This window comes from Carettochelys insculpta, chromosome 15 (assembly GCF_033958435.1).
Source record: "Carettochelys insculpta isolate YL-2023 chromosome 15, ASM3395843v1, whole genome shotgun sequence".
Lineage (NCBI taxonomy): Eukaryota > Metazoa > Chordata > Testudines > Carettochelyidae > Carettochelys > Carettochelys insculpta.
The window spans coordinates 31,726,648-31,739,809 of record NC_134151.1 but is presented as its reverse complement, the minus strand read 5'-3'; the positions used below and the strand labels follow the sequence as shown (position 1 = coordinate 31,739,809).

Here is a 13,162-nt window from a genome sequence, read left to right as displayed (position 1 = left end):
CCTGTGTCTCTATTAGGACTCCAGCATGTAAATAAAAGGAAGTCCGAGGAGTTGCTGGAGGTGATGTAAGGGTGCAGATCAGCTGCCTTAGCTCCCAGTTAGGGGGCTGTGGGTGTAGCCTGCTGCAGGGAGCAGGAGCTAGCTGGGAAGGTTGGGTCATGGAGGCCAAGTCTGCTAGCGACCACAATCAGCAAACCCAGGCCTGGCTCTAAGGGCAGGTGGTGTGGAAGTTCCTGGTGAACTTTGTCAATAAGCCCCTATCTCATGATCACCTCTGGCAGTTATTGGGCAGCCTATGGTACAAAATCAGCAGCAAGCCCAAAGCCAGACCAGGGTTTTGGCTCAAATCATCAGGCTGCGGCTGGTGCTCTTGTGGAGGCCTCCATTTCAAACAGGCTTCAGGCCTGTTTACGCTGCACATTATTAAAACCTTTGGCTAATTAGGGCCAGGTATGAGAGATGCTTAATAGTGAGTGGGATGGGTCTCTGATCCACACCTGTTTGGCATTCTGAGCACCTGGTGCTACGGAAAACCACTGCACGCTGGGACCCCCAGATGGCTGAGAAATGTTTATGAACTAGGTTTTTCATGTCACTGCACATTGTGTGCTAATTCCTGTGAATGAATCCTAGAACACCAGTCTTCTGAATCTGCTGGTACTACTGTTGGTGGGAAGCATCCATTTCTTCTGTGGTGTTAAACCCCAGCAGTTCTCCAGGGACCACACCTGGACTATCTGCAGAGCCACATCCCTTGTATTGCTTTGGAAGAGAACTTTCTTTTCTCAACTCTGCTGCCTGAGTGGCCCTTCGCACCAGCTGAGAGGCTCTACAGCCCCTAACCCACCCCCACCCCAGCTGCATCAGGGCTATTGGTGAATGCCCTGGATAGGAGTGTCTTTGGGTGTTGATTCTGTGTGAACCAGACCACTGGGGAGAGGAAAGTGTCATCAAGTCGTATCACTCACTTCAGCGGTGTGTAAGCGTGATTACTTCATGCTCCTTTTTGTGTTGTTTTGGTGTGGGAAGGGTAAGATTTTTAAAGATCCTTTTGTTTCCGAGGAAGACGATAGAAAGACTCAGTTGATCCCATGGCAACACTATCAAAACAAAAAAGTAAAGTAGCACTTTAAAGATGAACAAAATAATTTATTAGGTGATGAGCTTTCAATGGGACAGACCCACTTCGTCAGATCATAGCCATACCAGAACAGACTCTATATTTAAGGCACAGAGAACCAAAAACAGTAATCAAGGTTGACAAATCAGAAAAAAATGATCAAGGTGAGCTGTTTGTGATGGAAAGTTTGCCTCATTTCCCATTAGGTGGCAGTGTGAGACAGCCCGGGTGTGACCAGTTAGGGCTATTCACTGAGCTGAGTCATAATATACCAAACATACCTTTCCCCACCTGCCATTGTTGATTGAGTTCTCTGTTAGCTACTCCTCAGCCTGGCATCCTCAAGGGAGCAGTGAATGGGTGAAAGAGAAGCCAAGCTTCATCACTGCCATCCCTAGCTCTCCTCTCTTGCCAGTCCCCCAGACATGCTGGATTTCCTCCTGGGCCTGTCTGTCAAAGCCGGGGGAGATTCATCAGTCACTCGCTGCCTCATGTCCAATGGTCCATGCCCAGGGGTCTATCTCTTCTTCTCTCAAGGAAAAGGGGTGTCCTCAGAAATGCTCCATGTTGACTCTGACTTCCAGAGCCATGAGTTCAAAGCATGTTTTTCCTCTCAGCCTCTTCCGAATGGGAGGAAACCTACTCTCGTGCTGTCAAATGTCCTACCAGAATCATCCCAAAGACCCAGGAAAATATCTTCTTGCTGAGTAATGAAAACCAATATGTTCTTTCTGCCTTCAGTTCCCACATCATCAAGCTCTGTTGTCCTCATGGGTGGGCACCCTCATTGGCAATCTGAGTCCTGGACACAGACTCCCCATTCTAGATGGTCCCTTCCCATTAGGGCTGAATCGTGTTAGCAAAGCAGAGAGGAGAAATGTGTACAGCTGCTGCTCATCCTGCTTCTGCTCCATCAATAGATACACGGACAGACTCTGGCTCTGGAGCTTTCACCAACGACGGGTTTAAGAGAACAGTTCTTAGTTCTCTGTCTCACCCATCCCCATTGTCCATACAAACTGGCAGTGGAGCTGTCTTGATTACAGATATGTAATGTACCTACCACAGTGGGCCCAGATCCTTCAGTGGGGGCTCTTAACTCCCTATGTAGTAGAACTATACAGCAATGACCCAGCTCACTGTTCTAAAAGAGACTTTTGCAGCCTTGCTGCATATGTGGGGGTGTTGCTGCTCTAGAATGTGATCTAGAGTTACACATACTACTTCCAACATCAGGTGGGAGCTAATCTTGTCCTGGTAGCTAGACTGTTATTAGGTGCTAACTGTTGGCTAAATTCAACTAATAGATCTTTTTTCCCCACTTGGAAAGTTCTTGAATTTATGAATGGACATTGTGAACCATGAGCAGTTAGAATTGGGGCATGAGAACCTGGCAGTATTGAGCAGGTCAGAAAAGCCTTTTGATGGAAATTGGCAGATACAAATACGTGAGTCTTTGCCAAGTCTGACCTCTGTAGAAGTTTTGAAAGATGGGTACTGAGGTACAATGTGTGTGCATGGGTAGACATTTTAGAGGTTCTGGTCTCCAAAATTGTGCCTTATGGGGGAAGAAAATCTTTTACTATACCTGTAGCTTCTTAGATTGCCCTTGATGCCTTTGGAAGCAGGGTGTGGTATGTTTCTTCCCCAAGTTTGGGAGGCAGTTATAGGCAATAAAATTCCATGCCGTTTTGAAACTCCAAGCACATGGTTCTCATTCCAGGTCTCTTTTGATGGCTGTAAACTTGTATAATTGATAAATCTCCACGGTAGATCTGGGGCCTTTTTTTGTTGTTTTTTAAACTATAGAAATATACAATGTGTTTGAGGACTGGTGTCCAGATTGCTGAGGCTTGAACGTAATTAGTAAGGGCTCTCAATGTACAAGTTGCTAACTTTATGGCATTTCTTGTGGACTGTTTTGCTTTGATTTTTGTTTTGTTTTATTTTATTTTGCAGCTTTTCTTAGGAAAGGCTTTTCCCCTTCACAGAGGCTATATTGGATGTATTTTTTGTATCCTCTGTAATTTAAGAGTCCCCTGACTGTAACAGGAGGGGAATGAAGGAAGAGAGAGGCCCCAAAGTATTAGACAGTCCACATAACCAAACTGTCCATTACGTGAGCGAAGGGGATGGTTCCATCCTGTAGGTGAAGTGCTCTGCTCCAGTCACTGACACACACAGGCTGAGGGAGCAAACAAACACCCACACACTTGCATGCAGATCTTTGAGGTTTGTTGAAGGAGCTCTAGTGGGCAGTGTCTCCTCTCTGCAGGCCAGCCACTAGGAGAACACCTCTCCCTCATTCATTCCCCCCCACAAAGCCAATACCTCACAAGCAGTGAGCACCTCTGAGACCACCATGAACCAGTGCTCTCTTGTCAGCTGACTCAGCATGCCATGACTTGCCCTGCCAGTTCCTGCCACCTCTAAACAAGAAGGCTGCACTCTCTAACACAGCCGACTGGTGCAAAGAACTGTGACCCACTCTACACCCGTGGCAGTGTCACCCTCGCACCCCCACGAAACCAGCTGGCTTGTAACTTCCCCAGCACACCCTGCCTGAGGCCGAGAAATTCTTTGAAGCATTAGTTCTAGGTCCCCTAAGGTGAGTAGCAAAATAAAGCAAAGGAACCAAATCGACAAACAGCTGGAGGAGGAAATAGCATCCAGTAATCAGCACTCCTGGTCCCCAGGGCAGGGCTTGTTGCAGATGGAGAAAGAGCTGCATGCACGGGCTCCCACGTGTTTAGTGCTCGTGTGTGTATGATTGTGCGCATGTGCTCCGTCGGGTGGGAGGGAGGCACAGTAGTACCCTGGCGTGCCTGGCTCTGGGCACATGTAGTTTTCTGTCTGGAGGCCTCTACATGCCCATGTCTGTATTGTACCCCCAGGTCCCTCTTTGTGCATGTAGGTGGCAATGGGCTTGCATGTGCCTGTGGGAGTGTGTGGGGGGACATGGCAAGTGTGCCCAGCCGGCCTCGTCTGCGTCTTGGTATGCCAGACAGCCGGCACTTGAAATGGCTTGGTGCACTGTTCCCTGGCCGCAAGCCCCAGCAGAGATACCACCACCACAGCTCCCTGGGGCCAGGCCTTGGAGGAAACAAACCGTGGAGCCTTTCTCCTCCATCCCTTCTCCTCCCCACCTGCTAGGACCCCCTCTCCCTGCCGCCCATCACCTGCACCCTGCCCCTCTCTGTGTTCCCCCTTTCCCTCCTGCCTGCCATCCCTACCCTGCCCCCCTCTTCTGCCCCCTCCCCATATACCCCTCTGCCCATCCCCCATCCTTCCCAGCCCCTCCCGTATGTCCCCTCCCTTCTGCCCCTCCCCCCTCTTCTGCCCCCATCCCCCATATACCCCTTTGCCCATCCCCCATCCTTCCCAGCCCCTCCCCATGGCCCCTGCTGCCCATCACCCCACCCTGCCCCTCCCCGCTGCCCAGCACCCCCGCTGTTCCCTAACCCTCCCCTCCCGCCCCACACCCCCCGCCCCTCCGCCCACCCCCGCCCTGCCCCGTGCACACGCCGCCGGCCGCTGGCAGGAGCGGAGGAAGGAAAAGGAAGCGGGGCCCGATCCTCCCCCGCGCCCGGGGCCAGCGCCTGCAGCCAGCGCGCGGCGGCCGCACAGCTCCGCGGGGCTCCGCGCCTGAAGCCGCCGCCAGCGCGGACCTGCCCGGGCCCGGGGAGAGGGGACCCGGCTCCCGCCTCCCGACCGCGTCCCGGCGCCGCCTGCCCGGCGCGAGCGCTGGAAATGAAGAGAGTTTGTACCTTGTCCCTCTGGCTCTGGATCCGGATCGTCTCCGAGGCAGGTGAGGCGCCCGGGGCCGGAGCCCGGCTCCGCTCTGCGCCCGGGGCGCGCCCCCGCCGGAGAGCCCAGCTCCCCTCGCAGCTTGGGGTCCGCTGCCCCCGAGCCACCGCCGCTCCCCGTCACCCCTCGGACCACCCCGCCCATGGACCCCCATCACCCTGCCGCCCCCTCGCCCCCAGGGTCCGCCCCCGCTCCCGGCTACCCCCCGAGCCACCCCCCACCCATGGACCCCATCAATCTGCCGCCCCCTCACCCCCGGTGTCTCCCCCCTCACCCCCAGTTCCACAGCCTGCTCCCTGTCACCCCCCGGTGGTCTGCTACCCCCCAAGCCACCCCCACACCCATGGACCCCATCAATCTGCCGCCCCCTCACCCCCAGTGTCTCCCCCCTCACCCCCAGTTCCACACCCTGCTCCCCGTCACCCCCCGGTGGTCTGCTACCCCCCGAGCCACCCCCACACCCATGGACCCCCACAAATCTGCCACCCCCTCACTCCCAGTGTCTCCCCCCTCACCCCCAGTTCCACACCCTGCTCCCCGTCACCCCCCGGTGGTCTGCTACCCCCCAAGCCACCCCCACACCCATGGACCCCATCAATCTACCGCCCCCTCACCCCCAGTGTCTCCCCCCTCACCCCCAGTTCCACACCCTGCTCCCTGTCACCCCCCGGTGGTCTGCTACCCCCCAAGCCACCCCCACACCCATGGACCCCATCAATCTGCCGCCCCCTCACCCCCGGTGTCTCCCCCCTCACCCCCAGTTCCACACCCTGCTCCCCGTCACCCCCCGGTGGTCTGCTACCCCCCGAGCCACTCCCCCACCCATGGACCCCCACAAATCTGCCACCCCCTCACTCCCAGTTCTGCTCTCCATCACCCCCTGGCAGTCTGCTACCCGCCCATGGACCCCCATCACCCTGCCGCCCCCCTCACCCCCCAGTGTCTGCCCCCCTTCACCCCCTGGCAGTCTGCTACCCACCAGGAACCACCTGCCTGTGATTCCCCCATCAATTTGCCTCTCCGTCAGCCGCAGTGTCTGCCCCCGGCTCACCATCACCCCCGATGTCTGCCCCCCTGTGCCCCATCTTCCCCTGGTGGTTGGATACTGCTGCCCCCCCCACTGCCCATGATCCCCCCATCAGTCTGCTACCCTCCCCTGCCCCCATCACCCCAGTGTTTGCCATGCTCCCCATCCCCTTCTGACCACTGTCCCCCCATCCAGATCACTCCCTGCCCTCTGCCCCCACATTCCACATTGCTCCATCAGTCTGCTGCCCTCCCCCCACTGTCTGCTCCCCTCCTCTGCTCCCCATCGCCCTCTGACCTCTGTTTCCCCCCAGCACTACCCTGGTGTCTGCCCCTCACCCCTGCTCCCCTTCACCCCCCACGGTCTGCTTATACCCTGCTCCCTATACCTTTTGCTTTTGACTTCCCACTTGTGAGTCAAACCCTGGCCAGGAGAACGAGTCTGTCCCTGGCCTGCCAGCAGAGGGCGCTCCCAGGTGAGGGATCCCTCTCCGCCAGCCCTGCCTCAGCCGCCTGCGGTACACCCGCCTGCAGCGAAGAACAAACTTACCCTGGCCCCAAGCTGTGGAGTGGGTGGGCCCAGCTGGGTCTTTCCTATGGCTGACCCCTGGGGCCCTGCGCTGCCCCTCTCTGTGGGACACGGGCCCTCATTTCACTGGTCTTGTCAAGTGCCTGGCCCCGTTCTCCCCTTCCCTCGGCCCCAGCAGGCACATGGTGGGTGCTGTGGCTAGTCTGTACCCCAGCACTGACCCACTCGGGAATGTCATGGCTCTATTACAGGGGAGAGGGCTGGGGTTGCCCTGTCCCATCTTTTGTCCGTCTCACGCCCTGGGCGCGGCAGAGCAGGCTGACAGCTTGTTTGTTTATTTTCCCTAATGTCATTCGTTAATTGGTTCCTGTCTGTGCCGTATTCTGAGGAGGAAGTTAGCTCTGTAAGCACATTATGAGACCCCTTCCAGTGTGGCCTCTGCAGGCCAGCGCTCCCTGGGCCCCACTCTTGGTGGGCTCTGACCAGCACTCTGGGGGCAACAGGTGGGGGTGTCTGGGCAGAGAGCTGATTCCCTCCCTGGTCCCAAGGCCAAAGGCTGAGCTCAGGTTGTTAAGTGATCTAAAGAGAAACCCAGGGTGGCACAGTGCCACCTTCCCCCAAAACAGAGCCCCTCACTGGCTCTTAGGTTGCTTGGGGTGGTGGGTGGTCCTGGTCGGTGGCCCCGTAAGCTTGTGCGGCCACTCAGGTGAGAGTCCAGTGTCACTCAGCGAGGGTTGACATTTCTGCGGATGGTGCTCATTCACACGTCTTGGAGCATGTAAAATGTATTCCACACGAGGATAGGAAAAGGTTGGAGGGGACGTTGGTCCTGGCTGGTGCGACTGGTCCCAGGGGTGCATCTAGAAATGAAACAAACGGAGCTCGGCATGGAATAGGTGCTGGTGTGATGGCGGTGGGACTGGCGGGTGTATCTGGAGGAGGAACAGTCAGGGCCAGCTCAGTTGTGTGATATGTTCTGGCGGGAGAAGGCCACTCGACTGCTGGACATATTTAGGAACAAAACATGCTGTCCTGGTGCTGCCACGGTGGAGTCCTGCTGAGCCAGAGCGGGTATGAGGGAACCAGAGAGAGGGGGCTCAAGGCTGGCACTGCCAGGACAGCATGAGCACTGGGACAGGAAGGCTGGGATGGAGCAGGCAGAGGCTGGCGCTGCCAAGTGCTGGGCTTGTGCTTTTACTGCCCAAATTGCTACAGTTCCGATGAGCAGTGCAACCTCCAAGCGAGACCACAATGTAAATAATAGCCAGGCAGCTTCAAATGAGAGAGGATCAATTTCTGGACCATAAATAACCATTTTCATAAACTCCGCTTCATGACTCATCATCACCGCTTTGCATTGACTGTAATAAAGGGTGTGCTAATGGCAGGTTAGCGGGGCTGACGCACACTCAGAAATGAGGGGCAGCACAGAAGTATAGCAGGGAAGGAGCCACACCAGCGTGAGGAGTATCGTGCATTGGGATGTGCTACCAGAAAAGATTGTGCCAGTGTATGTGGCTGGGTTAGAGCACACCAGGCTGGTGCTAGTGGGGTATGGGACACAGTGGCCTGTTCATGGCACTGCTCCTGGAGTACTCACTAAGTTCTTTTGGTGGCAACTGTTAAAGCGTCTTATAGCTGTTCCTAACATTCTCACCTCTTGTCCGAATGTTGAAGGCTTTGGTAAGTTGAGTTTCTGGTGCAGTGAAGCCTGATGTGATGTGTGGGTTTAATTAAATAATGTTCATACAGCATTGTGAACCTAACGAGTGCTATAGAAGGACAGAATATTGCCAAGAAGCAGGCAAATCTGCATAGGAAACATGGAACTCTACCAAGGAACAACACATGGTCTTTGAACCTTAGGTTGCCTGTTCTTGGATCTGTGTATGAAGGACCTTATAGAAACAGCTGGGATTCCTACTAATGAACAGGTGTAGCTTGGAGTGAAGGACAACTGTGTGAAGTGTCCACAAAATCCTGCCCCAACTAGCCCCCTCTAGACAAACATCATCATCTTCCAAATTGTGGGCAAATGCTCCTAGAAACTGGGGCCTATCCTAAAGAGCAACGAAGCGTCCTGTGGCACCTTATAGACTAACAGAAAAGTTTTGAGCATGAGCTTTCGTGAGCACAGACTCACTTCATCAGATGCATAGTGAGTCTGTGCTCACGAAAGCTCATGCTCAAAACTTTTCTGTTAGTCTATAAGGTGCCACAGGACCCTTCGTTGCTGTTACAGATCCTGACTAACACAGCTACCCCTCCGATATCCTAAAGAGGGGACAGTCGTTTTGGGTGCACATGCACAAGCTATTCTGTTCTATCCATGCCGATATCCCGCACGTGTTACTATGGTACCCAATTGATTGATCTAGTGTGTTGAATGAGGTAGGTATCCAAGGTGGGGCTGGGAGTGTACGAGTAGAAGAGTTCGTGGATTAGGACCTCTAGGTGCTCCAGTCTCACTTCAATGTTCTTTTGAATCAGAAGCCAGGTTGTGTGTTATAAGGTGGTAGGTTGGCCACTGATGGATTTCTCCTGTGGCAGGTTAGAGTATCAGGGGCAGTGGCACATATTTCCCTGTGGCAATGGATATTGCGTGGTTGAAATTGTATAGGACTGTCATCCCACTCTTCTGAGTGGGTTAGTTGGTCTGGACAGTGTGATGAGCTCTGTGGAGTTCAACGTCCAAGAGCTTGACCAGCCTGCAGGCTGCTGTGGGGAAGGTCAACCTGACCGTTCACTTGAGTCATAGGTGGGGAATTCCTGGACAGTCTAGCCAGCTCATTGAATTTCAAGGTTTATCTTCTGAATGTTAGGATGTGAGCATCTGCCCATCCCGGCAGTGCTCAGGATACATGGGCGGAAACAGAGCTGTTCACTCTGACCAAAGTCACGGACCAGATTCCAAGTATGTTCAGCCATCCCTCGAATTTGGCTGCAACGATGGTACTGCTAGAACTATTCCAGCCTTGGCATTAGTGTGGCAGAGTGTGGTTAGTTACTATTAATTAGTGTGGCTGCACCATTAGCATCTTGTGCATGAAGCAGCTGCAGCCAGACTTATTTATCATGAGGAAGATTCCCAGAGGCTTCCATAACATCCTTCATGCAAAGGTCCAAGAATGTGCAACCAATAGCGCAAACCTCAGCCACTGATGTATTAACTCCTTATTTAGCTCTGCGGGGAGTGCTATCAGTGGGCTCAAGATGAAGGAAGGAGCTCCATGCATAAGGGAGTGCACCAGGGTGCATCACCAGCCCTCCCAAATCAGGCTCAGAGAGATCTTGAGTGACTGGGCAATAAAATGGCAAATAGACAAACGTATTTTGGAGCATAAGCTTTCATAGGCAAAGACCCGCTTCATCAGATGCATGAGTGGGGGTGGTTTCAGAGGAGGATTTAAAGAGGGCTTCTCAGTCAAGGGGAGGGCCAGAGCTGACAAGGTCTGTTCAGTCACGGAGATGTGGCCCACTACCAGCAGTTAATGTGGAGTTGTGAACATCAAGAGAGGAGAAATTAAGTCAATTCAGTCGGGGGAGATGTGGCCCATTATCAGTAGCTAATGTGGAGGTGTGAACATCAAGAGACGAGAAACTGCTTTTGTAATGGGCCAACCACCCCCAGTCTCTGTTCAGTCCTTGGTTGGTGGAGTCAAATTCGCAAAATTTGCCCTTGATGTTCACACTTCCAGATTAGCTACTGATAATGGGGCACACATCCCCCTGACTGAACTGACTTGATTTCTCCTCTCTTGATGTTCACAACTCCACATGAACTGCCGATAATGGGCCATATCCACCCTGACTGAATACACCTCGTCCGCTCTGGCCCTCCACTTGACTGAGACTCCCTCTTTAAACCCTCTTCTGAATCCACCCCCCTCCCACAACTCATGCATCTGATGAAGCAGGTCTTTGCCCACGAAGCTTATGCTCCAAAATATCTGTTAGTCTATAAGGTGCCCCAGAATTTCTTGTTGTTTTTGAAGATACAGACTAACTCAGCTACCCCTCTGATAAAATGGCAAATAAAATTTAATGTGGATAAATGTAAAGTAGTGCACGATGGGGAAAAAATAACCCCAATTATACATACACCACGAGCGGGGCTAACTTAGCTACAACTCACCGGGAAAGAGATCTTGGAATCATTATGGATAAGTCTCTGAAACCATCCACACAGTGTGCCGCAGCAGTCAAAAAAGCAAACAGGATGTTAGGAATTATTAAAAAAGGGATCAAGAATAAGACAGAATATCTTATTGCCCTTATATAAAACCATGGTACACTTGCATCTTGAATACTGTGTAGAGATGTGGTCTCCTCATCTCAAAAATGTATATATTGGTGTTAGAAAAGGGCAAATAAAATGATGAGGGGTTTGGAACAAGTCCCCTATGAAGAGAAGTTAAAGAGATTAGGACTTTTCAGCTTAGAAAAGAGGAGACTAAGGGGCTATATGACAGAACTATATAAAATCGTGGGTGGTGTGGAGAAAGTGAACAAGACAAAACTACAGGACACCAAGAGAAATTAATGGGCAGCAGGTTTAAAACAAAAAAAAAGGAAGATCTTCCTACAGCATGCAGTCAACCTGTGGAACTCCTTGCCAGAGGAGGCAGTGAAGGCCAAGAGTATAACAGGATTTTAAAAAGAGCCAGATAAATTCATGGCGGTTAGGTCCATTAATGGCTGTTATCCAGTATGGGTAAGGAATGGTGTTCCTAGTCTCTGTTTGTTTGGTCCACACCCTGTGAGGCACCTGGCACTGTCCACTGTCGGCAGACAGGATTCTGGGCTGGACGGACCTTTGGTCTGACCCAGTATGGCCATTCTTATGTTCTTATGTAACACCCATGTCCTTATTCACGTCAGCTTGTCCCACCACCAGGGCTGACCTATTGGCTGCATTCACAGGCTCTTCTCCTCTCACAGGCAGAGTCAGTCTTCATCCAGGAGGCCTCCAGCTCCCTCCCTGACTGAGCTCTCCGTCACTGCCTATGTCTGGCTCCTCCCCAGCCTTTATAGCCTTTAGCTCGTCAGGCCGGGAGGTATTGCCAATCCTCAGGCCTCTTCGCCACCACAACCTGTTCCCCGTGGTTGGAGTTGACCGGGCAGGGCTCATTAGGCACCATCAGCCCCACATCTTGCTGCAGGGAGGCAAGGAAGAAGGCTCCCCAAGGGAGCATTAGGAGACGAGGGTCGGTGGAGCTGGAAAATTGGAGCTCAGCAGCAGAGAGGTGCCAGACTGCAAGCCTCAAAAATCACACAGCGATCACCTCCACTTTCATGGCCAGGCAGCCCCCGTGGAGGAGGCACCTTTACACCGGGCAATGTGACATGACTCAGTTCATTCCAAAGAGCAGGAGAATGGCAGATGGGTAAATGGCGTTACTGAGTGGGAGTGTAGCCAGAACACAGAGCAAGCCCCCCGCTCGGGCCAAAACAGCCACGGGGGCTTTCATGTCTGTGGCCTGATGTTTACGTCACTTCTGAAGGCCACAACTCCTCCTAACCAGCTAATAGGGAAGAACTGTCTATGGGCAGAGATGGGAAAAGAGCTCAAAAAGTTACTTGAGTAAAAGTACAGCTGCTGAGATGCGGGCACTTAAGTACAAGTCATCGGTGTCCTCTGGAGAACTCCTTGAGTACACACACACAGAGCACATCTTGACTGTACTCAAGTATCCAGAAGTGAAAGCAGCAGCACTTTTACTCAGGTAACTTTTCGGGTACTTTTTCCACATCTGCCTATGGGGGTCACCAGCACCACTAAGGTATTTCTTGAAAGACTGGACTTCCATCTGTGTGCCAACTAAGCTTGGCTCCGCTTCAGGCACAAGATCACAGCTCAGCGCATTCACATATCCCCTGTTGTACCTCTTTCACTTCTGAGCCCCTTGGCCAGGGAAGACCCAGGTGTCCCTGATTAGCAGAAGCGAAGGGGTAGAAAGTTTGTGGTTTTACAGCTTCCCACAGGAATTTCTCTCAGAAGACAAGAGCACTGAATTCCATGGGACCCCCAAGAAGAAGCTGACTGTTATACCAGAGCTAAGATCCTGGTGCAGAGCGGATGGTGCAGGTTGTGGCTGGCTCTCAAGAGGGAGAATGCAGCCTTACCCAGCATTTTTCAATCCAGATGACAGGAATTATCGTTCTCAGAGCAGAGTTCCTTTGCAAAGCTGTTTCTAAAAGAAAGGAGGCAATGGCTGCAAGGGGGCTAGCCAGGGGTCACACTAGTTTTTTTCCATCTGGGGAGGAATAAATTTTGTTATGTGCGCCAAGGCATTTGCACATATGTACCACCAACAGAAACACAGCCTGCAAGCTGTGGGCATGCTGCTAATCAGCCGGGTGGCATTTGAATCTCTCCTGGGTGCCTGAGCGCTGAGCTTACAAGGACCACTGCTGCTCACCCTGAGACCACAGCTCTGCCTGCAGGGACTGAGGACAGGACTGCCTCAGGAACCCACCCTGATCTCTTTGCTGAGTTCAGAGGGAGCCTCCAAAGGGGAGTTTTACACAACCCTCTTTCAGTTGCGAAAGACTTTGGGGTCTGTTCTAGAGCACAGACAGCAGCGATTGCTGGGGGGCTGACTCTATGGTCAGAGCCCGATGGCATGTGCCCATCGCTGGAAAAATCCTACCTGAAATTCCACTGACAGGGAAACCCA

The 13,162-nt window shown here is 52.9% G+C and overlaps 1 protein-coding gene across 6 annotated transcripts in view; it reads left to right on the top strand.

The window, feature by feature from the left end:
- Positions 1-4,748: 4,748 nt before the first annotated feature.
- FLT4 (fms related receptor tyrosine kinase 4) overlaps positions 4,749-13,162 on the top strand; it is a 114,572-nt gene continuing 106,158 nt past the window's right edge. For all 6 annotated transcript variants that reach the window (XM_075009456.1, XM_075009452.1, XM_075009453.1 and 3 more), the window contains exon 1: positions 4,749-4,928. In XM_075009456.1, the coding sequence (XP_074865557.1) occupies positions 4,871-4,928 (58 nt within the window). In that variant the 5' untranslated portion in view covers positions 4,749-4,870. The remainder of the gene's footprint in view (positions 4,929-13,162) is intronic.